At 45.0% G+C, this 25,091-nt stretch overlaps 1 protein-coding gene across 6 annotated transcripts; it reads left to right on the plus strand.

The window, feature by feature from the left end:
- Positions 1 to 23,709, plus strand: LOC120037545 (BTB/POZ domain-containing protein KCTD6-like). 6 transcript variants are annotated; one of them, XR_005474825.1, is made up of 4 exons: positions 2 to 300; positions 18,262 to 18,477; positions 20,726 to 20,858; positions 23,143 to 23,709. XR_005474825.1 is itself a non-coding variant. In XM_038983575.1 (3 exons), exons 1-3 carry the CDS (start codon positions 199 to 201, stop codon positions 23,214 to 23,216), a joined length of 309 nt encoding a protein of 102 aa, XP_038839503.1. In that variant the 5' UTR covers positions 1 to 198; the 3' UTR covers positions 23,217 to 23,709. The 6 variants fall into 6 exon arrangements, 1 of the variants encoding a protein (XP_038839503.1); XR_005474826.1 differs by having other exon boundaries at positions 18,262 to 18,461; XR_005474828.1 differs by lacking the exon at positions 2 to 300 and adding an exon at positions 980 to 1,363.
- Positions 23,710 to 25,091: the final 1,382 nt, after the last annotated feature.

The raw sequence follows: 25,091 nt of genomic DNA on the forward strand, positions 1-25,091 counted from the left end.
CTCGCTTCGCCTCTCCCTCTCTGATAGCATACAGACTGGTGCTCAGGCTAACTCGCCACAGAAGACCATCCAGCTGGAAGTTCTTAGTTAGCTACAATGTTGTTAATGGTTGGTTGGTTTGTTGGTTGTCTAGTCACGATTTTTGTGGCACAGGTAGCGGAGCCAAACTGAACCATATTTGTCGAAGCATCTTCTTTGATGTTGGTGCCATGGTTTAAATGTCCGACTAACCAACTCACTGCTTCAGCATGGATCCCATCTTATCTAGCTACAGAGGAACAAATGCAACATCGCAAACAGGTTGGGTAAATTAATCTCAAACCTAGTTCATGATCAAATGTTCTTTAGAAAGGGCGATCGCACAGTTAACTAGTGTGCAACTAACGAGTATTTGTTTGTTAACTAACTAATGTTAACTGGCTAACATCCCCTGCTGTTTGTATCCCAGCTTCAAATCATGGATGTAACTAGCTAGTTAACGGTACTATTAAGAGCTTAAAACATCACCTACTATTGTCTGTAAATTACTCGTTTTTGCTATTTTTGTTATTGGGAGTTTAGCTAGCTAACTAGTTACCTGTGATAATTAGCACGGCTGGCTAGTTATTATCCCTATAATGGACTAAATGAGTCCGCATGCTTCAGTTCGGCTAGCGCCTAGCTGACCCGAACGAATGTTCTCGCACACTCCCTTAAAAGACTGATGCTGCATTCCAAACACTTTAACGACGCACCCTATCCCCTCAGCCCTCAAATTCAGTGGACACTTCTGATGACGTCTGACGAGTATACACTTGAAATTCGTCCCGCGATTATTTTGTTTTCAGCCACCGGTAGATTGTGGGTGCTTTATATGCGCTACAGTCAATTATGATTGCATGTCTACTTATATTAAATATAGCATTATTAATATACGCCTACTGTATGATAGCTAGCAAATGAATTAGCAAACTAACGTTAGCCTGCCTAGCTGGAACTTCTGAAGAAGGAACATGTTTTATTTCTACAATTTCCAAAAACGAACTAAACAAAAACATAATTACTTTTACAAGACGTGTTTCTGCCATAATGTGCATTAGTAGCACAATTTCCAATTTATTTACATTTGTTTGTACTTAGACTTGTATGTTAACTTCTCCATATTGACATTGAGGTTTTAAATTTTGGCGGACTTTTCTTAGCGGATGTACAATCATCGCGAAAGGAATATGGGGCATTTCAGGCCCCGAAGTTAAAATAATTTTAAACTCGCAAACTCGATCAAAAACGAGGGCTGAGTGGCTTACATTGCGAACACCCCTTGCTTGGCTAAATGTTGGACCAACGACAAATATGGCCGCGGGGATTCCCCCAAGGGCATAAGGTGAGGTGAGTTTGAAACAAAGCCATTTGCTTGAAATACGAGGGGAAAAGCGTCAATGGTACCGTTTGTCTATTTTGAGACGCCGTAGCCAGTATTCACTTAATTAAAAATAGTCTGAATTAAGGTAACTCAAGAAATATGTCATTCATTTGGACGTTTCTGCCGAAAAGATGTTAGTCGCGCAATTTGACATCTAACTAAGATGTTTGGTGACAGTATTTCTATCAATGAAAAATATTGCATGAGAACAAGTTCTCTCGTTGAATGACAACAAAGATTTTATTGAAGAATCTCTCCTCTTGACCAATCACCTGACGAAGGGGCGTAGACTTCGGCTCCATAACAAATAGTTGTGCCCCGGCAGCGGAAGAAATGAGCCAGTAAAGGGGGGCTTTACTATTCTTGGGTGGCGGAATGACTAACTGCACTCCAGGCCTGAGGGCACACGCTTTCTAGTCGGCTTAAATTGAAGATGTGACAAATAGGAGTGTCGATATCGTCTGCTATTATCCATCCATATTGTCAGACCCAGGTGGCTTGTCATTGTTAATAGACAGTACTTTTTTCACCTCTTCCACACTGACTTAACGGGATTTAAAAGTACAATTCTTGTCTTTCATAATTTGGCCAGATATACTTGGATGTGTAGTGTCAGCGTTTGTTGCTGGCATATCATCGGTAAGTTTGCTTATCTTGCCAATGAAAAAGTAATTAAAGTAGTTGGCAATATCAGTGGGCTTTGTGATGAATGAGCCATCTGATTCAATGAATGAGGCAGCCGAGTTAGCTTTTTCCCCCCTAAATGTCATTTATCAATTTTGAGACACCGTAGCCAGTATACACTTCCTCAAGAAATCATATATATTTGGACGTTTTTGTCATATCTTAGTCGCGTAATTTTAGTCCTAAGATGTTTGGTGCAGTATTTCTCAAGTTAAAAAAAATGTGCATGAAAACGATCTAAGCTAACTTGTGGAATTGTTTTAAGATGGTCATGAAAACGTTCTAAGCTAACTTGTGGAATTGTTTTAAGATGGTCATACCAAGGAACATTTAGCTATTTAAATTTTAGGACCCCTTTTAGTTAGAAAACAAATACTTGATGAAACACTGAATTTGGCCTTACTGCTATTAGCCCATAGAAATGCATTGAAAAACAGATTCATACATAGATTTTGACTATTTTTCCATCTAAAGGAAGTTTGTTTTTTAAAGTGTCAGGCCTATATCTTGAGAGATATAAGAAGATCAGAATATTATCCCCCCATATTTAACAAACATTTTTTGGCACTAAACTACTTCCATATATATATATATACACTGCTCAAAAAAATAAAGGGAACACTTAAACAACACAATGTAACTCCAAGTCAATCACACTTCTGTGAAATCAAACTGTCCACTTAGGAAGCAACACTGATTGACAATAAATTTCACATGCTGTTGTGCAAATGGAATAGACAAAAGGTGGAAATTATAGGCAATTAGCAAGACACCCCCAAAAAAGGAGTGATTCTGCAGGTAGTGACCACAGACCACTTCTCAGTTCCTATGCTTCCTGGCTGATGTTTTGGTCACTTTTGAATGCTGGCGGTGCTCTCACTCTAGTGGTAGCATGAGACGGAGTCTACAACCCACACAAGTGGCTCAGGTAGTGCAGTTCATCCAGGATGGCACATCAATGCGAGCTGTGGCAAAAAGGTTTGCTGTGTCTGTCAGCGTAGTGTCCAGAGCATGGAGGCGCTACCAGGAGACAGGCCAGTACATCAGGAGACGTGGAGGAGGCCGTAGGAGGGCAACAACCCAGCAGCAGGACCGCTACCTCCGCCTTTGTGCAAGGAGGTGCACTGCCAGCGCCCTGCAAAATGACCTCCAGCAGGCCACAAATGTGCATGTGTCTGCTCAAACGGTCAGAAACAGACTCCATGAGGGTGGTATGAGGGCCCAACGTCCACAGGTGGGGGTTGTGCTTACAGCCCAACACCGTGCAGGACGTTTGGCATTTGCCAGAGAACACCAAGATTGGCAAATTCGCCACTGGCGCCCTGTGCTCTTCACAGATGAAAGCAGGTTCACACTGAGCACATGAGCACATGTGACAGACGTGACAGAGTCTGGAGACGCCGTGGAGAACGTTCTGCTGCCTGCAACATCCTCCAGCATGACCGGTTTGGCGATGGGTCAGTCATGGTGTGGGGTGGCATTTCTTTGTGGGGCCGCACAGCCCTCCATGTGCTCGCCAGAGGTAGCCTGACTGCCAATAGGTACCGAGATGAGATCCTCAGACCCCTTGTGAGACCATATGCTGACACATGCACATTTGTGGCCTGCTGGAGGTCATTTTGCAGGGCTCTGGCAGTGCACCTCCTTGCACAAAGGCGGAGGTAGCGGTCCTGCTGCTGGGTTGTTGCCCTCCTACGGCCTCCTCCACGTCTCCTGATGTACTGGCCTGTCTCCTGGTAGCGCCTCCATGCTCTGGACACTACGCTGACAGACACAGCAAACCTTTTTGCCACAGCTCGCATTGATGTGCCATCCTGGATGAACTGCACTACCTGAGCCACTTGTGTGGGTTGTAGACTCCGTCTCATGCTACCACTAGAGTGAGAGCACCGCCAGCATTCAAAAGTGACCAAAACATCAGCCAGGAAGCATAGGAACTGAGAAGTGGTCTGTGGTCACCACCTGCAGAATCACTCCTTTTTTGGGGGTGTCTTGCTAATTGCCTATAATTTCCACCTTTTGTCTATTCCATTTGCACAACAGCATGTGAAATTTATTGTCAATCAGTGTTGCTTCCTAAGTGGACAGTTTGATTTCACAGAAATGTGATTGACTTGGAGTTACATTGTGTTGTTTAAGTGTTCCCTTTATTTTTTTGAGCAGTGTATATACACACACACACTTCCATTTAACAGTCCGAACTGTTGGAACGCTACAGACACAAGTTGGCAGATCGGCGGTACCAACTATAGACGAGTCCCGTGGAGGTCGTAGAGCAAAACGGAGACTCATGTCCGTGAGAGTCTCATAGGGCAGTCCCCGGCTCATGTCCGTGAGAGTCTCATAGGGCAGTCCCCGGCTCATGTCCGTGAGAGTCTCATAGGGCAGTCCCCGGCTCATGTCCGTGAGAGTCTCATAGGGCAGTCCCCGGCTCATGTCCGTGAGAGTCTCATAGGGCAGTCCCCGGCTCATGTCCGTGAGAGTCTCATAGGGCAGTCCCCGGCTCATGTCCGTGAGAGTCTCATAGGGCAGTCCCCGGCTCATGTCCGTGAGAGTCTCATAGGGCAGTCCCCGGCTCATGTCCGTGAGAGTCTCATAGGGCAGTCCCCGGCTCATGTCCGTGAGAGTCTCATAGGGCAGTCCCCGGCTCATGTCCGTGAGAGTCTCATAGGGCAGTCCCCGGCTCATGTCCGTGAGAGTCTCATAGGGCAGTCCCCAGCAAAAAAAAACAAACATCTTGAGCAACCGAGAGTTGCCCGTTTTTTCCGACCAATCGATTGGTTGAAATGTTAAAACGTGTATTTTTCCATGTAGACACACCCTATGTGTTTTAATCAAATCAACTATATGTACTGAGCTTGTCTGATGCTTTACGCTCACTGTTTGATTAAATATTTAAGACATACGTGACTCGAGAGAAACAGAGATCTTCTAACCAGAAGAAGATCCTTCTCCAGCTGCTGGTCGTGGCAGATTCAGACATTAAACTCCTGTAGTTGCTGGTAATAGGCTGCATCAGGGGCCGCCTTTTCCATTCGGACTGCCAAGTTATCTTACCATTTCAACCCCATCTGCATGCCAGTTATGATTTTCATAGGCATATTTTCGTGGAACAGTTTCATTTAATCTTTATCTTAAAATCATTGTCCATATGGTTCATCTAAATTCTATCCAAATCTAAAGAAAATATTACAAATCTAAAAAATAACTTCCATTGCCAACAATGTAGAAAGAGCCTACATAAAGCCAACAAATAAAAACATTACAGAGTACAGGTAGAAAATATCCTGATTTAAAAAAAAAAAAAATAATAATAATAATATCCTGTGAATCACTGGCTAGGCATGGCGTCTCTACAACAAACTTGAAACCATTGTATCAACTATTAACTGGGTCCAACCTAGGCTTGTATAAAATATTCTGGGTCACAGTGTGCTCGGAACAGACACAGCTGTAGGCTATTTGTGCAAGCGATCAGAAGTCATCAGGTATTTTATGGCTGGATCGGTGCATTACATTTTTCCCTTTCATACCGAGTGGCAACCGAGAGCTGGACATATTTTTCAAATACATTGAGGAGCTATTGTTACTCTCAATGGATAAAAAAAAAAAGACTTGTTTTGCGGTGAAGAAAAAAATTGTACTTTGAGAAGCTCCACAGCTCATTAGTGGTGGTAAGTTAAGACAATCAGAAATACTATCGGACATCCCCATTTTATAGGCCTACATTTGCGCGCAGGCCAGCTAGCCTAGGTCTACTTCTATATGCGTAATCAGGTGCGTGTCTTTACTCAAATATTGACATGAGCGCTCCAAACAAATGACAATAAATAGATTTACATCGCGTAAATGGAATGAAATAAATCCAAAACGTGTTTCTCACAAGTGTAGGATAGGTTTTGAGCTCTGCAAACAACGTGTCCACTCTGAGAATGGTATACGACTGTAACAATAATAAACAGAACAATTAAAAAAATTTTTTTACTGAGTTAAGAGTTCATCTAAGGTAATCAGTCCATTTAAATAAATTCATTAGGTCCTAATCTATGGATTTCACTTGACTGGGCAGGGGTGCAGCCATGGGTGGGCCTGGGAGGGCATAGTCCCACCCACTGGGGAGCCAGGCCCAGCCAATCCAAATGAGTTTTTCCCCACAAAAGGACTTTATTACAGACAGAAATACTCATCCCCCTCGCGCCCCTCAGACAATCCCGCAGGTGAAGAAGCCGGATGTAGAGGTCCTGAGCTGGCGTGGTTACACGTGGTCTGCGGTTGTGAGGATGGTTGGACATACTGCCAAATCCCTAAAAGCGGCTTATGGTAGAGAAATTCTCTGGCAACAGCTCTGATGGACATTCCTCCAGTCAGCATGCTAATTGCACACTCCCTCAACTTGAGAAAAAAAACATTAAAAAAAAACATTACAAAACGGCAGTAGTACTGTTTGTCCATCTTGAGACGCCATAGCCTCTTGTGCCAAACAGCTGAAAAATCGCTTGCCCGAAGACCAAAAACGTCACAATGTCATCATGATCTATGCACAACCTGTTCTGAACTATTTCGGATACTCAGTCGATATTCACGTAATAAGGAGTTCTCCTTGATTAGGAAAACAAACATTCTTTCTCATTGTAAAAGAGACAACTTTCTCGTAGATTTTTTGTTATACAGAAAAAACTAAACATGCCGAAAAGCTGTTGTGTTGTTCAATGTAACCAGGTCAAAAGTCCCGACCTATGGATTGCAATGCTCCCATGTAGGGAAGTGGAGCCTGCGAGAAGAACCCTGTGGCTTCAGGCTATTCGTCATGGGGCGGCAGGGTAGCCTAGTGGTTAGAGCGTTGGACTTGCAAGATCGAATCCCCGAGCTGACAAGGTAAAAATCTGTCGTTCTGACCCTGAACAAGGCAGTTAACCCACTGTTCCCCGGTAGGCCGTCATTGTAAATAAGAATTTATTCTTAACTGACTTGCCTAGTTTAAATAAAGGTCAAATAAAAATAAATAAATTGGAAATTAATTCACATTTTAGCAGGACAATAACCTAAAACAGAAGGCCAAATCTACATTGTAATTGCTTACCAAGAAGACCGTGAATGTTCCTGAGTGGCGAGTTACAGTTTGGACTTAAATCTATGGCAAGACCTGAAAATGGTTGTCTAGCAATGATCAACAACCAATTTGACAGAGCTTGAAGAATGTTGAAAAGAATAATGGGCAAATATTGCACAATCCAGGTGTGGAAAGCTCTTAGAGACTTACCCAGAAAGACTCACAGCTGTAATCGCTGCCAAAGGTGCTTCTACAAAGTATTGACTCAGGGGTGTGAATACTTATGTAAATTAGATTTCTGTATTTAATTTTCAATACATTTGCAAACATTTCTAAAAAAAAACATGTTTTAACTCTATCATTATTGTGTGTCTATTGTGTGTAGACGGGTAAGAAACATTATCCATTTAATCCATTTTGAATTCAGGCTGTAACAACTAAATGTGGAATAAGTCGAGGGGTGTGAATACTTTCTGAAAGCTCTGAATCAGTCAAGGGGTGTGAATACTTTCTGAAGACTCTGTATCAGTCAAGGGGTGTGAATACTTTATGAAGACTCTGTATCAGTCAAGGGGTGTGAATACTTTATGAAGGCTCTGTGTGTGGATCGTTTCTAGCCACCACTTTTGATCTAGCCCAAATGAAATGAATTAAATTGGTGCATGAATGTGATACTATTATGGCTGGGTGGTATACTGTATTTTACTATATACCGGTATTGATGCACGGACCGGTTTGAGTTTTACTTTATCTTCTATAACGGTATTTGAATGTTTGGTTTGTTAAATGTGATTATGTGTAACTTCCATTTGTATAGTTTACTCCGCTACTTCAGTCATACCTCTCCGCTCTCTCTCAATTCAAGGGGTTTTATTGACATGGTAAACATATGGTAACGTTTCCAAAGCAAGTGAAGTAGATCATATACAAAAGTGAAATAAACAATAAAAATGAACAGTAAACATTACACTCACAGAAGTTGCAAAATAATAAAGCCATTACAAATGTCATATTATGTCTAGATAGTGTTGTAACGATGTACAAAAGGGAAAATAAATAACATAAATATGGGTTGTATTTACAATGGTGTTTGTTCTTCACTTGTTGCCCTTTTGTTGTGGCAACAGGTCACAAATCTTGCTGCTGTGATGGCACACTGTGGTATTTCACCCAGTAGATATGGGAGTTTATCAAAATAGTTTTTATTTTTTTATTCTTTGTGGATCTGTGTAATCTAAGGGAAATATGTGTCTCTAATATGGTCATAAATAGGAGGTTAGGAAGTGCAGTTTTCACCTCATTTTGTGGGCAGTGTGCACATTGACTGTCTTCTCTCGAGAGCCAGGTCTGCCTATGGCAGCCTTTCTCAATAGCAAGGCTATGCTCACTGAGTCTGTACATAGTTAAATCTTTCCTTAAGTTTAGGTCAATCAGAGTGGTCAGGTATTCTGCCACTGTGTACTCTCTGTTTAGGGCCAAATAGCATTCTATTTTTCTTTGTTATTTGTTGTTAATTCTTTCCAATGTGTCAAGTAATGATCTTTTTGTTTTCTCTTGATTTGGTTGGGTCTAGTTGTGTTGCTGTCCTGGGGCTCTGTGGGGTGTGTTTCTGAACATAGCCCCAGGAGCAGCTTGCTTAGGGGACTCTTCTCCAGGTTTATCTCTCTGTAGGTGATGGCTTTGTTTGGGAATCGCTTCCTTTCAGGTGGTTGTAGAATTTAGCGGCTCTTTTCTGTGTTTTGATAATTAGCGGGTATCGGCCTAATTCTGCTCTGCATGCATTATTTGGTGTTTTACGTTGTACACGGAGGATATTTTTGCAGAATTCTGCATGCAGAGTCTCAATTTGATGTTCGTCCCATTTTTGTTTTTGTGAATTCTTGGTTGGTGAGCGGACCCCAGACCTCACGACCAGAAAGGGCAATGGGTTCTGTAACTGATTCAAGTATTTTTAGCCAGATCCTAATTGGTATGTCTAATTTTATGTTCCTTTTGATGGCATAGATGGTCCTTCTTGCCGTGTCTCTCAGATCGTTCACAGCTTTGTGGAAGTTACCTGTGGCGCTGATGTTTAGGCCAAGGTATGTATAGTTTTTTGTGTGCTCTAGGGCAACGGTGTCTAGATGGAATTTGTATTTGTGGTCCTGGCGACTGGACCTTTTTTGGAACACCATTATTTTGGTCTTACTGAGATTTACTGTCAGGCCAGGTCTGACAGAATCTGTGCAGAAGATCTAGGTGCTGCTGTAGGCCCTCCTTGGTTGGTGACAGAAGCACCAGATCATCAGCAAACAGTAGACATTTGACTTCAGATTCTAGTAGGGTGAGGCCGGGTGCTGCAGACTGTTCTAGTGCCCTTTACAATACGTTGATATATATGTTGAAGAGGGTGGGACTTAAGCTGGATCCCTGTTTCACCCCACAGGAAGACATTTTAGTTTTTTGCCAATTTTAACCACACACTTGTTGTTTTTACATGGATTTTATAATGTCGTATGTTTTTCCCCCAACACCACTTTCCATCAATTTGTATAGCAGACCCTCATGCAAAATTGAGTTTAAGGCTTTTTTGAAATCAACAAAGCATGAGAAGACTTTGCCTTTGTTTTGTTTGTTTGTCTTTTAGGGTGTGCAGGGTGAATACGTAGTCTGTCGTATGATAATTTGGTAAACAGCCAATTTGACTTCTGCTCAGGACATTGTTTTCACTGAGGAAATGTATGAGTCTGCTGTTAATGATAATGCAGAGGATTTCCCCAAGATTGCTGTTGACGCATATCCCACGGTATTTATTGATGTCAAATTTGTCTTCATTTTTGTGGATTGGGGTGATCAATCCTTGGTTCCAAATATTGGGGAAGATGCCAGAGCTAAGGATGATGTTAAAGAGTTTAAGTATAGCCAATTTGAATTTGTTGTCTGTATATTTTATCATTTAATTGAGGATACCATCAACACCACATGCCTTTTTGGGTTGGAGGGTTTGTATTTTGTCCTGTAGTTCATTCAATGTAATTGGAGAATCTAGTGGGTTCTGGTAGTCTTTAATAGTTGATTCTAAGATTTAATTTGATCATGTTTATGTTTTTGCTGCTTGTTCTTTGTCATAGAGCCAAAAAGATTGGAGAAGTGGTTTACCCATACATCTCCGTTTTGGAAAGATAACTCTTCGTGTTGTTTTTTGTTTTTAGTGTTTTCCAATTTTCCCAGAAGTGGTTAGAGTCTATGGATTCTTCAATTACATTGAGCTGATTTCTGACGTGCTGTTCCTTCTTTTTCCGTAGTGTATTTCTGTATTGTTTTAGTGATTCACCATAGTGAAGGCGTAGACTCAGGTTTTCTGTATTGTTTTAGTGATTCACCATAGTGAAGGCGTAGACTCAGGTTTTCTGTATTGTTTTAGTGATTCACCATAGTGAAGGTGTAGACTCAGGTTTTCTGTATTGTTTTAGTGATTCACCATAGTGAAGGCGTAGACTCAGGTTTTCTGTATTGTTTTAGTGATTCACCATAGTGAAGGTGTAGACTCAGGTTTTCTGTATTGTTTTAGTGATTCACCATAGTGAAGGCGTAGACTCAGGTTTTCTGTATTGTTTTAGTGATTCACCATAGTGAAGGCGTAGACTCAGGTTTTCTGTATTGTTTTAGTGATTCACCATAGTGAAGGCGTAGACTCAGGTTTTCTGTATTGTTTTAGTGATTCACCATAGTGAAGGCGTAGACTCAGGTTTTCTGTATTGTTTTAGTGATTCACCATAGTGAAGGCGTAGACTCAGGTTTTCTGTATTGTTTTAGTGATTCACCATAGTGAAGGCGTAGACTCAGGTTTTCTGTATTGTTTTAGTGATTCACCATAGTGAAGGCGTAGACTCAGGTTTTCTGGGTCTCTATGTTTTTGGTTGGATAGGTTTCTCTTTCTTAGGTTTTTGCATTCTTCATCAAAACATTTGTCATTGTTAATTTTCTTCGGTTTTCTGTTATTATTTTTTTTGATTTGATAAGGAAGCTGAGAGGTCAAATATACTGTTTAGGTTTTCTACTGCCAAGTTTATACCTTCACTATTACAGTGGAACGTTTTGTCCAGGAAGTTGTCTAAAAGGGACTGAATATGTTGTTGCCTAATTGTTTTTTGGTTGGTTTCCACACTACTTTCCTTCCATCTATAGCATTTCTTAATATTATTCAGTTCCTTTGGCTTTGACGCCTCATGATTTGAGTATTGCTCTGTTCAGGTAGACTGTGATTTAGCTGTGGTCTGATAGGGGTGTCAGTGGGCTGACTGTGAATGCTCTGAGAGACTGGGTTGAGGTCAGTGATAAAGTAGTCTACAGTACTACTGCCAAGAGATGAGCTATAGGTGTACCTACTATAGGAGTCCCCTTGAAGCCTACCGTTGACTATGTACATACCCAGCGTGCGACAGAGCTGCAGGAGTTGTGACCTGTTTTTGTTGGTTATGTTGTCATAGTTGTGTCAAGGGGGGCATATGGGGGAGGGAATGCTGTCACCTCCAGGTAGGTGTTTGTCCCCCTGTGTGCTGAAGGTGTCAGGTTCTTGTCCGGTTCTGGCATTTAGGTCACCACAGACTAATACATGTCCCTGGGCCTGGAAATGATTCATTTCTCCCTACAGAGTGAAGAAGCTGTCTTCATTAAATATGGGGATTCTAGTGGGGGGGTATAGGTGGCACACAGGAGGACATTTTTCTCTGTTAACTTCTACTTCTACTCCGGGAGCACCCTCATCAGTAAAAAAGCTGACTAGCATAGCCTAGCATAGCGCCACAAGTAAATACTAGCATCTAAATATCATGAAATCACAAGTCCAAGACACCAGATGAAAGATACACATCTTGTGAATCCAGCCATCATTTCCGATTTTTTAAAATGTTTTACAGCGAAAACACTATGTATTTCTATTAGCTAACAAAGACCCAACTTTTTTTTTTCACCATTTTTTTACTGCATAGGTAGCTATCACAAATTCGACCAAATAAAGATATAAATAGTCACTAACCAAGAAACAACTTCATCAGATGACAGTCCTATAACAGATTTATTGTATAGCATATGTTTTGTTAGAAAAATGTGCATATTTCAGGTATAAATCATAGTTTTACATTGCAGCCACCATCACAACTCACCAAAGCAGCTAGAATAACTACAGAAACCAACATGAAATACCTAAATACTCATCATAAAACATTTATGAAAAATACACGGTGTACAGCAAATTAAAGACAAACATCTTGTGAATGCAGCCAATATTTCAGATTTTTTAAGTGTTTTACAGCGAAAACACAATATAGCATTATATTAGCTTACTACAATAGCCTACCACACAGCCCCATTCATTCAACATAACGTTAGCGATAGCGAATAAACCAGCAAAATATATAAATTTTTTCACTAACCTTCTCAAACTTCATCAGATGACAGTCCTATAACATCATATTACACAATACATATATGGTTTGTTCGAAAATGTGCATATTTAGCGGCACAAATCGTGGTTTTACAATGTGAATAGTAGCCAAACTGCAAAAAAAATGTCGGGAGAGGCACCTAATCTAATCAATAACTAATCATAAACTTGACAAAAAAATACAGGTTGGACAGCAAATTAAAGATACACTAGTTCTTAATGCAACCGCTGTGTTAGATTTTTAAAATTAACGTTACTACGACATACAGCGTACGTTAAAGCGAGACCGCGCCGAAATTAATGGCGGAATAATAGTTTAACATTTGACAGAAATACGAATTATCATCATAAATAGTTCTTACTATTTGATGAGCTTCCATCAGAATCTTGTACAAGTTGTAATTTGTCCAGAATAATCGTTGCTCGGTTGTAGAATGTCGTCTTCAACTGTGGAATTAGCAGCCATGTGGTGCAGACGTGTCCAAATCCCCAGAACGCAGCACAAAAAAAATCCCGAAAATCGCAATATACTGATATAAACTGATATAACTCGGTTTAAAATAACTACATTATGATGTTTTTAACACATATATCGAATAAAATCAGAGCCGGATATATCTAACGCCTATAACAACAGCTTTTCAGAACGCAATCCTGAGGTTTGTCTCGCGTCATGACGAACGGTGAAAAGACTACACCCACGGTTCCAAGAACTCTTGTTCGGCCTCAGATCTAGCTAGACACCCCATTCCAATTCTCACTGCCTACTGACATCTAGGGGAAGGCGTATGCAGTGCATGTCGACCCATAGATTACATGCAAATTAATAAACTGACCCTGGAACAGAGCCTTCGATTTCAGATTTCTCACTTCCTGACAGGAAGTTTGCTGCAAAATGAGTTCTGTTTTACTCACAGATATAATTCAAACGGTTTTAGAAACTAGAGAGTGTTTTCTATCCAATAGTAATAATAATATGCATATTGTACGAGCAAGAATTGACTACGAGGCAGTTTAATTTGGGAACGATTTTTTACAAAGTCGAAATGGCGCCCCCCTATTGAGAAAAGGTTTTAAGATAATTTCCTTTTGAATTTCTAGCCAAATGTAAAATGTTCCTGTTTTGATTAATTTAATGGAGTGAGTTAGGTCTGCTCTATACCAAATTAGCATAATTTGAGTCTCTTCCCTGTTTCCCACCTGGTAGTGTGGTGGATGGGACTACCAGCTCTCTGTAACCTAGAGGGCAACCAGTGGGTCCGTCTCTTTACCATGTTTCTTGTAGGATGACAATGTCTGTATTTTCGATATCTTTCAAGTCCAGTTTCCTGCTCTTTAGGCCAAAGACAGATGACCTCAGGCCTTGGATATTCCAGGATGAGATGGTGAAGGCTTTGTGTTCCATAAAGTCTCCAATGTTGTTGGTCGTGTGGTTTGGCCTCAGACCAGTAAGTGTGAGCAGAGCCTGCTGAGCATCTGGTACATGCCATTGGTTTGGACTAGTGTAAGAGTGGGGGTTGGGCCTCAGACCAGTAAGTGTGATCAGAGCCTGCTGAGCATCTGGTACATTCCATTGGTTTGGCCTAGTGTAAGAGTGGGGGTTGGGCCTTTTTGCCTGCTCACGGCCTGGGCGCATGTGTGACTTCCATGTTGAGGCCCTCTTTGCGGGAGTGGGGGGCATGGGGTGGGCAGGAGGGGCATAGGTCTGATCTGAGGGGCCTAAATGGGGTGTGGGCATGGTTGACTTGGGGGGGCGGTGTTTGGTGGGGATGTGGCTGGTGGTGTTGGGGTCTGGATGTAGGTCCTCTCGGCGTGGGTCCTCTAAAATGGAGGTCCGGGGGGGTCCCGCAAGTCTGGGAGTGTCTCGCTGGTCTGGGCGGCGTGTCTATTGATTTGTTGCTCCTGTGTGAAGTGTTGGGGCTGAGTTTGAGAGCGATGTCCTTTAGGGTCCAGGCGAAGGTCGGCACTGCTGCCTTGTAGAGGTGGACCTGGTCGTAAAGGCTGTTCAAGTCCAGGGTGGAGTGGTGGGCCAGGAAAACATTTGGTTTTGAGGCACAATCACGGAAAATATTTGCTTTTACCCACTGTATGGTAGCAGGGTGGAAGTCTTTTCGTGGTAGCAGGGTGGATATAACCACTTGTGCGTTGGGGAACGTAGAAGAAGCTTTTTCAATCCCTCACTTTCCTGCTGGGGCCTATGGTCATTTGTGCCTGTGTGTATTATTATGTGGCTGGGTGACCTTAGTTGGTCCTCAGACAGAAGGTCTAGGGCATGCTGGGTGTTTGGACACCAGAGTTTAGACACTCTTGTATATATTTCCAGTTTGAGTCCATAAGGAGTACAATCTGTGTCTTGTGTATGGCCTCAGTGGGTGTGGGGTGGTTTTCAGGAGGGCTATCAGGGTGGCCGACGGGGGGGTGCTCAGAAGGGTCTGTCCCTCTGTGATTTTGACGCTATGGTCAGGGGTGGACTTCTGCTAAGGTGTCTGGAGCTGAGGTGGGCTGTTCTGCTGGCTTCTCTGGGGGTGGCCACCTCTAATGGGTTGTTCTCTGTCACACGCCATCCCCCTCACTCTCTCCTCCAGCAGTCTGATCCTCTCCTCCATCCCCCTCACCCTCTCCTCCAGCAGTCTGATCCTCTTCCTCCATCCCCCTCACTCTCTCCTCCAGCAGTCTGATCCTCTCCTCCATCCCCCTCACCCTCTCCTCCAGCAGTCTGATCCTCTCCCTCCATCCCCCTCACCCTCTCCTCCAGCAGTCTGATCCTCTCCCTCCATCCCCCTCACCCTCTCCTCCAGCGGTCTGAGCCTCTCCCTCCATCCCCCTCACCCTCTCCTCCAGCGGTCTGAGCCTCTCCCTCCATCCCCCTCACCCTCTCCTCCAGCGGTCTGAGCCTCTCCCTCCATCCCCCTCACCCTCTCCTCCAGCGGTCTGATCCTCTCCCTCCAGCGGTCTGATTTTCTCCCTCCATCCCCCTCACCCTCTCCTCCAGCGGTCTGATCCTCTCCCTCCATCCCCCTCACCCTCTCCTCCAGCGGTCTGATCCTCTCCCTCCATCCCCCTCACCCTCTCCTCCAGCGGTCTGATCCTCTCCCTCCATCCCCCTCACCCTCTCCTCCAGCGGTCTGATCCTCTCCCTCCATCCCCCTCACCCTCTCCTCCAGCGGTCTGATTCTCTAGTGCTTTGTTCTTCTCTTTCTCCTGTAGATGTTGTCTCACTACAGTCCAGAGTGCTGATATGTCTCTCTCCACCTCCAGCTCTCTGGGTCTGGTTAAAGGGGAGGTGTTGTCTCACTACAGTCCAGAGTGCTGATATGTCTCTCTCCACCTCCAGCTCTCTGGGTCTGGTTAAAGGGGAGGTGTTGTCTCACTACAGTCCAGAGTGCTGATATGTCTCTCTCCATCCCCCTCTCCTCCAGAGGTCTGATATGTCTCTCTCCACCTCCAGCTCTCTGGGTCTGGTTAAGGGGGAGGTGTTGTCTCACTACAGTCCAGCGGTCTGATATGTCTCTCTCCACCTCCAGCTCTCTGGGTCTGGTTAAAGGGGAGGTGTTGTCTCACTACAGTCCAGCGGTCTGATATGTCTCGCTCCACCTCCAGCTCTCTGGGTCTGGTTAAAGGGGAGGTGTTGTCTCACTACAGTCCAGCGGTCTGATATGTCTCTCTCCACCTCCAGCTCTCTGGGTCTGGTTAAGGGGGAGGTGTTGTCTCACTACAGTCCAGCGGTCTGATATGTCTCTCTCCAGCTCTCTGGGTCTGGTTAAGGGGGAGGTGTTGTCTCACTACAGTCCAGCGGTCTGATATGTCTCTCTCCACCTCCAGCTCTCTGGGCCTGGTTAAAGGGGAGGTGTTGTCTCACTACAGTCCAGAGTGCTGATATGTCTCTCTCCACCTCCAGCTCTCTGGGTCTGGTTAAGGGGGAGGTGTTGTCTCACTACAGTCCAGCGGTCTGATATGTCTCTCTCCAGCTCTCTGGGTCTGGTTAAGGGGGAGGTGTTGTCTCACTACAGTCCAGAGTGCTGATATGTCTCTCTCCACCTCCAGCTCTCTGGGTCTGGTTAAGGGGGAGGTGTTGTCTCACTACAGTCCAGCGGTCTGATATGTCTCTCTCCACCTCCAGCTCTCTGGGTCTGGTTAAAGGGGAGGTGTTGTCTCACTACAGTCCAGAGTGCTGATATGTCTCTCTCCACCTCCAGCTCTCTGGGTCTGGTTAAGGGGGAGGTGTTGTCTCACTACAGTCCAGAGTGCTGATATGTCTCTCTCCACCTCCAGCTCTCTGGGTCTGGTTAAAGGGGAGGTGTTGTCTCACTACAGTCCAGAGTGCTGATATGTCTCTCTCCACCTCCAGCTCTCTGGGTCTGGTTAAGGGGGAGGTGTTGTCTCACTACAGTCCAGAGTGCTGATATGTCTCTCTCCACCTCCAGCTCTCTGGGTCTGGTTAAGGGGGAGGTGTTGTCTCACTACAGTCCAGCGGTCTGATATGTCTCTCTCCACCTCCAGCTCTCTGGGTCTGGTTAAAGGGGAGGTGTTGTCTCACTACAGTCCAGAGTGCTGATATGTCTCTCTCCACCTCCAGCTCTCTGGGTCTGGTTAAAGGGGAGGTGTTGTCTCACTACAGTCCAGAGTGCTGATATGTCTCTCTCCACCTCCAGCTCTCTGGGTCTGGTTAAGGGGGAGGTGTTGTCTCACTACAGTCCATCGGTCTGATATGTCTCTGTCCACCTCCAGCTCTCTGGGTCTGGTTAAAGGGGAGGTGTTGTCTCACTACAGTCCAGCGGTCTGATATGTCTCTCTCCACCTCCAGCTCTCTGGATCTGGTTAAGGGGGAGGTGTTGTCTCACTACAGTCCAGAGTGCTGATATGTCTCTCTCCATCCCCCTCTCCTCCAGAGGTCTGATATGTCTCTCTCCACCTCCAGCTCTCTGGGTCTGGTTAAGGGGGAGGTGTTGTCTCACTACAGTCCAGCGGTCTGATATGTCTCTCTCCACCTCCAGCTCTCTGGGTCTGGTTAAAGGGGAGGTGTTGTCTCACTACAGTCCAGAGTGCTGATATGTCTCTCTCCACCTCCAGCTCTCTGGGTCTGGTTAAGGGGGAGGTGTTGTCTCACTACAGTCCAGCGGTCTGATATGTCTCTCTCCAGCTCTCTGGGTCTGGTTAAGGGGGAGGTGTTGTCTCACTACAGTCCAGCGGTCTGATATGTCTCTCTCCACCTCCAGCTCTCTGGATCTGGTTAAGGGGGAGGTGTTGTGCCAACATTCTAGTTCCATGATTCCAAAAGTTCACCCAAGTGTTCTTATGTAAATCTCTATTGCAACATTTGGTTTAAAATAAGGCCTAGTATTATTGCCTGTATTGTGGCAGTGTGCTAATGATCTCAAATGAGTGCAGGAAATGATTGTTGATTTGAACAGTATAAAACAATCAGAATGGAGAAAGTCCCATTTTGAAATAATGTAGAATATATGTGTTGCCACCCTAGCACTACTCATGCACTACTCATGAAGCAAATTTAGAACTTTTATTAATCAAAAACATAAAATACCATAAAAAATGTGACATACCATTATATGATATTTTGGCCATATCGCCCAGCCCTACTCGCTATATTGAATTTTGATAAGGGCCAAATCAGACGAATCTATTAATGTCTTGTTGACAGTTCTTCATCCCTGACTCTTTTTCTCTCTCTGACTTCTGCAGGGTCCTCCACTGTAGCTGCTTGTTTTGTTGAACAGATCCCAGGTGTGACAAGAAAAGACAGTGGAATAACAGACGGAACAGCCCTTCGTTCCACCCTGCCTCTGTTCACCCGGGGACGAGGGTGGCGGTGCGGGCCGTATGGTTGTGAATAGGAATATTCACTACAATACAGTGGTGCAGATGGAGACTGGGGATATATGGTGAGAGTCAATAAGAGTAAGTGACAATCCATGTGTTGTGAAATGTGATGAAATAGGCTACAACAGTTAGAATAGGTCAGTGGCAGCCTGGTCCCAGATCTGTTTGTGCTGTTATGTGACGATGAATAGGTCTAACAGTTGGCTACCATTAACATATATGATCCAGTTGGCAAGACAGTACAAACAGGCCTTGGGCCAGACGAGACAGTACAAACGGGCCTTGGGCCAGACGAGACGGCACAAACGGGCCTTGGGCCAGACGAGACGGCACAAACGGGCCTTGGGCCAGACGAGACGGCACAAACGGGCCTTGGGCCAGACGAGACGGCACAAACGGGCCTTGGGCCAGACGAGACGGCACAAACGGGCCTTGGGCCAGGCGAGACGGCACAAACGGGCCTTGGGCCAGGCGAGACGGCACAAACGGGCCTTGGGCCAGGCGAGACGGCACAAACGGGCCTTGGGCCAGGCGAGACGGCACAAACGGGCCTTGGGCCAGGCGAGACGGCACAAACGGGCCTTGGGCCAGACTAGACATTTGACCCAGGATTTACACTACCAGTTTGTTTCTCTTTCTGTCTCCTGTAGATGGCTGTCTTTACAGAGCCTTCAGAAAGTATTCACACCCCTTGACTGATTCAGAGCCTTCAGAAAGTATTCACACCCCTTGACTGATACAGAGCCTTCAGAAAGTATTCACACCCCTTGACTGATACAGAGCCTTCAGAAAGTATTCACACCCCTTGACTGATACAGAGCCTTCAGAAAGTATTCACACCCCTTGACTGATACAGAGCCTTCAGAAAGTATTCACACCCCTTGACTGATACAGAGCCTTCAGAAAGTATTCACACCCCTTGACTGATTCAGAGCCTTCAGAAAGTATTCACACCCCTTGACTGATACAGAGCCTTCAGAAAGTATTCACACCCCTTGGCTGATACAGAGCCTTCAGAAAGTATTCACACCCCTTGACTGATACAGAGTCTTCAGAAAGTATTCACACCCCTTGACTGATTCAGAGCCTTCAGAAAGTATTCACACCCCTTGACTGATTCAGAGCCTTCAGAAAGTATTCACACCCCTTGACTGATACAGAGCCTTCAGAAAGTATTCACACCCCTTGACTGATACAGAGTCTTCATAAAGTATTCACACCCCTTGACTTATTCCACATTTAGTTGTTACAGCCTGAATATTTTATTTTATTTTTCTCACCCATCAACAAACAATAACTCATAATGACGAAATGAAAACATGTTTGCAAATGAATTACAGAAATGTCTCATTTCCATTCACACCCCTGAGTCAATACTTTGTAGAAAAAGCTGCAATTACTGCTGTTTTTCTGGTAAGTCTGTAAGAGCTTTCCACACATAGATTGTACATTTGCCCATTTATTGTTTTTAAAATTCTTCAAGCTCTGTCAAATATGTTGTTGATTATTGCTAGACAACAATTTTCAGGTCTTGCCATAGATTTTCAACTAGATTTAAGTCCAAACTGTAACTTGGCCACTCAGAAACATTCACTTTCTTCTTGGTAAGCAACTCCAGTGTAGATTTGGCCTTGTGGTTTAAATTATTGTCTTGCTGAATGGTGAATTAATCTCCCAGTGTCAGGTAGAAAGCAGACTGAACCAGGTCTTCCTCTAGGATTGTTCCTGTGCTTAGCTCCGTTCAGTTTATTTTTTATCCTGAAAAACTCTCCACTCCTTAACGATTACAAGCATACCCATAACATGATGCAGCCACCACTATGCTTTAAAATATGGAGAGTGCGGCTCAGTAATGTGTTGTATTGGATTTGCCTCAAACATAACACTGTGTATTCAGGACAAAAAAGTTCATTTCTTTGCCACATTTTTTGCAGTATTACTTTAGTGTCTTGTTTCAAACAGGATGCATGTTTTGGAATATTGTTATTCTGTACAGGCTTCCTCCTTCTCACTCTGTCATTTAGGTTAGTGTTGTGGAGTAACTACAATGTTGTTGATCCATCCTCAGTTTTCTCCTATCACAGCCATTAAACTCTGTAACTGTTTTAAAGTCACCATTGGCCTCATGGTGAAATCCCTGAGCGGTTTCCTTCCTCTCCGGCAATTGAGTTAGAACGCCTGTATATTCATATTGACTGGGTGTATTGATACACCATCCAAAGTGTAATTTAATAATAGTGTTCAGTATTCAGGCTGTAACACCAAAATGTGGATTACTGGATACTTTCTGTAGGCACTGTAATGTGTTTTGTCTCTGTCTATATAGATGACTGACCCGGTGACCCTCAACGTGGGTGGCTGTCTGTACACCACGTCCCAGGCCACCCTGCAGCGCTACCCTGACTCCATGCTAGGGGTCCATGTTCCACGGAGACTTCCCCACTACACGCAGCGCTCAGGTACTTTGTCACGGTTCTGTAGGTATACAGTGCATTTGGAAAATGTTCCACATTTTTGTTACGTTACAGCCTTATTCTAAAATGGATGAAATAGTTTTTTCCCCCCTAATTAATCTACACACAATACCCCATAATGACAAAGCAAAAACTGTTTTAGTTTTTTAGAAAATTGTGCAAATGTATAAAAAATAAATAACTGATATCACATTTGCATAAGTATTCAGACCCTTTAATCAGTACTTTGTTGAAGCACCTTTGGCCGCGATTACAGCCTCGAGTCTTCTTGGGTATGACTCTACAAACTTGGCACACCTGTATTTGGGGAGTTTCTCCCATTGTTCTCTGCAGATCCTCTCAAGCTCTGTCAGGTTGGATGGGGAGCGTCGCTGCACAGCTATTTTCAGGTCTCTCCAGAGATGTTAGATCGGATTTAAGTCCGGGGTCTGGCTGGGCCACTCGTGGACATTCAGAGACTTGTCCCGAAGCCACTCCTGCGTTGTCTTGGCTGTGAGCTTTGGGTCGTTGACCTGTAGAAAGGTGAACCTTCTCCCCAGTCTTAACCTGCTCCAGAGTGCTTTTCATCAAGGATCTCTCTGTACTTTGTTCCGTTTATCTTTCCCACGATCCTGACTAGTCTCCCAGAACCTGCCGCTGAAAAAACCTCCCCACAGCGTGATTGATGAGGGGGGAAAAATGATTTAATCCATTTTATAATAAGGCTGTAACGTAACAAAATGTGGGAAAAGTCAAGGGGTCTGAATACTTTCTGAATGCACTGCACACACCTGTATGTCTGCGTGATATGGGAATATGACAATCTTTGATTTGACAGGGACACTAACTACTTCGACAGAGATGGGCCCCTCTTCCACTACGTCCTCAACTTCCTGGACTAGTAACCAGCAGGTAGCCTAGTGGTTAGTGGTGGGCTAGTAACCAGCAGGTAGCCTAGTGGTTAGAGTGTTGGACCAGTAACCAGCAGGTAGCCTAGTGGTTAGAGTGTTGGACTAGTAACCAGCAGGTAGCCTAGTGGTTAGAGTGTTGGACTAGTAACCAGCAGGTAGCCTAGTGGTTAGAGTGTTGGACTAGTAACCAGCAGGTAGCCTAGGGGTTAGAGTGGTGGGCTAGTAACCAGCAGGTAGCCTAGTGGTTAGAGTGTTGGACTAGTAACCAGCAGGTAGCCTAGTGGTTAGAGCGTTGGACTAGTAACCAGCAGGTAGCCTAGTGGTTAGAGTGTTGGACTAGTAACCAGCAGGTAGCCTAGTGGTTAGAGTGTTGGACTAGTAACCAGCAGGTAGCCTAGGGGTTAGAGTGTTGGACTAGTAACCAGCAGGTAGCCTAGGGGTTAGAGTGTTGGACTAGTAACCAGCAGGTAGCCTAGGGGTTAGAGTGTTGGACTAGTAACCAGCAGGTAGCCTAGGGGTTAGAGTGTTGGACTAGTAACCAGCAGGTAGCCTAGGGGTTAGAGCGTTGGACTAGTAACCAGCAGGTAGCCTAGGGGTTAGAGTGTTGGACTAGTAACCAGCAGGTAGCCTAGTGGTTAGAGTGTTGGACTAGTAACCAGCAGGTAGCCTAGGGGTTGGAGCGGTGGGCTAGTAACCAGCAGGTAGCCTAGTGGTTAGAGCGTTGGACCAGTAACCAGCAGGTAGCCTAGTGGTTAGAGCGGTGGACTAGTAACCAGCAGGTAGCCTAGTGGTTAGAGCGGTGGGCTAGTAACCAGCAGGTAGCCTAGGGGTTAGAGTGTTGGGCTAGTAACCAGCAGATAGCCTAGGGGTTAGTGTTGGGCTAGTAACCAGCAGGTAGCCTAGTGGTTAGAGCGGTGGGCTAGTAACCAGCAGGTAGCCTAGGGGTTAGAGCGGTGGGCTAGTAACCAGCAGGTAGCCTAGGGGTTAGAGTGTTGGACTAGTAACCAGCAGGTAGCCTAGGGGTTAGAGCGGTGGACTAGTAACCAGCAGGTAGCCTAGTGGTTAGAGTGTTGGGCTAGTAACCAGCAGGTAGCCTAGGGGTTAGAGCGGTGGACTAGTAACCAGCAGGTAGCCTAGGGGTTGGAGCGGTGGGCCAGTAACCAGCAGGTAGCCTAGGGGTTGGAGCGGTGGGCCAGTAACCAGCAGGTAGCCTAGGGGTTGGAGCGGTGGGCCAGCAGCTGGAGGGTTGCCGGTTCGAATCTGAGCCAGCAGGGATTATCCTCTTAGTGTGTTTCTCGTGGATGTTAAGATAAAATAAACATTTCAGTGTCTTTGTCTTGACATTTTAAAGTAATATCCTTCTTCTTCTTCGGAGGCAGACTTCTACCAGATCGAGCCGTTGATGCAGTCTCTCACCGACACTAAACCCCTCTACCCCCTGGACACATTTTGAGGAGGTGGTGGAGCTCTCGTCAACCAGGAAGCTCTCGTCAACCAGGAAGCTCTCGTCAACCAGGAAGCTCTCGTCAACCAGGAAGCTCTCGTCAACCAGGAAGCTCTCGTCAACCAGGAAGCTCTCGTCAACCAGGAAGCTCTCGTCAACCAGGAAGCTCTCGTCAACCAGGAAGCTCTCGTCAACCAGGAAGCTCTCGTCAACCAGGAAGCTGTCCATGTACTCCAACCTTGTTGCTGCCGTCATCACCACCAAGCTCACCATCACCACCAAAGTCCACTCGCTACTGGAGAGGGTGTCTTAACAGCTTCACCAAAGTGGATCAAACACATGATTGATTCCAGTGACTTCCAGGTGTCCTTCACCTTTTGGTCCGTGTGACTATCACCAGGAGGTGTCTCTGAGAGTGCACCTGTTGGACTATATCGCCAAACGGGGCTTCAGGAACACCAGGGTCCACCAGATGAGTGAGAGGGCCAACGAGAACACAGTGGAGCACCACTGGACTTTCTGCCGGCTGGCTGGCAAGGTCGACGACTGACCAGGATGATTTGGGGTTAATTTATTGCTGAGTGGAAATCAACTCCTAGTACTTACTGTAACCCTGGTCATAATCACCCTGGTCATAATCACCCTGGCTGTAACCCTGGTCATAATCAACCCTGGTTGTAACCCTGGTCATAATCACCCTGGCTGTAACCCTGGTCATAATCACCCTGGCTGTAACCCTGGTCATAATCACCCTGGCTGTAACCCTGGTCATAATCACCCTGGCTGTAACCCTGGTCATAATCACCCTGGCTGTAACCCTGGTCATAATCACCCTGGCTGTAAGCCTGGTCATATCAACCCTGGTCATAATCACCCTGGCTGTAACCCTGATCATAATTACCCTAGTCATAAGCACCCTGGCTGTAACCCTGGTCATAATCACCCTGGCTGTAAGCCTGGTCATAATCAACCTATGTCATAATCAACCTGGTCATAATCACCCTGGCTGTAAGCCTGGTCATAATCAACCTGGTCATAATCAACCCTGGTCATAATCACTGGCTGTAACCCTGGTCATAATCACCCAGACTGTAACCCTGGTCATAATCACCCAGGATGTAACCCTGGTCATAATCACCCAGGCTGTAACCCTGGTCATAATCAACCTGTTTGTAACCCTGGTCATAATCAACCTGTTTGTAACCCTGGTCATAATCAACCTGTTTGTAACCCTGGTTGTAACCCTGGTCATAATCACCCTGGTTGTAACCCTGGTTATAATCACCCTGGTCATAATCACCCTGACTGTAACCCTGGTCATAATCACCCTGGTTGTAACCCTGGTCATAATCACCCTGGTTGTAACCCTGGTCATAATCACCCTGACTGTAACCCTGGTCATAATCACCCTGACTGTAACCCTGGTCATAATCACCCTGACTGTAACCCTGGTCATAATCACCCTGGCTGTGTAACCCTGGTCATAATCACCCTGGCTGTAACCCTGGTCATAATCAACCCTGGTCATAATCACCCCTGGTTGTAACCCAGGTCATAATCACCCTGGCTGTAAGCCTGATCATAATCAACCCTGCTCATAATCACCCTGGCTGTAACCCTGGTCATAATCACCCTGGTCATAATCCCCCTGGCTGTAACCCTGGTCATAATCACCCTGGCTGTAACCCTGGTCATAATCAACCTGGCTGTAACCCTGGTCATAATCACCCAGGCTGTAACCCTGGTCATAATCACCCAGGCTGTAACCCTGGTCATAATCACCCTGGCTGTAACCCTGGTCATAATCACCCTGACTGTAACCCTGGTCATAATCACCCTGACTGTAACCCTGGTCATAATCACCCTGGTTGTAACCCTGGTCAT

The sequence above is a fragment of the Salvelinus namaycush genome, unplaced genomic scaffold (genome assembly GCF_016432855.1).
Source record: "Salvelinus namaycush isolate Seneca unplaced genomic scaffold, SaNama_1.0 Scaffold176, whole genome shotgun sequence".
NCBI classification, from domain to species: Eukaryota; Metazoa; Chordata; class Actinopteri; order Salmoniformes; family Salmonidae; genus Salvelinus; species Salvelinus namaycush.

Coding starts and splice junctions, on each gene's coding strand:
- LOC120037545 (XM_038983575.1), top strand. CDS start 199: ATGTTGGTGCCATGGTTTAAATGTCCGACTAACCAACTCACTGCTTCA. Junction 301..20,725: donor AAATGCAACATCGCAAACAG/GTTGGGTAAATT, acceptor CTGTCTATATAG/ATGACTGACCCGGTGACCCT. Junction 20,859..23,142: donor CCACTACACGCAGCGCTCAG/GTACTTTGTCAC, acceptor CTTCGGAGGCAG/ACTTCTACCAGATCGAGCCG.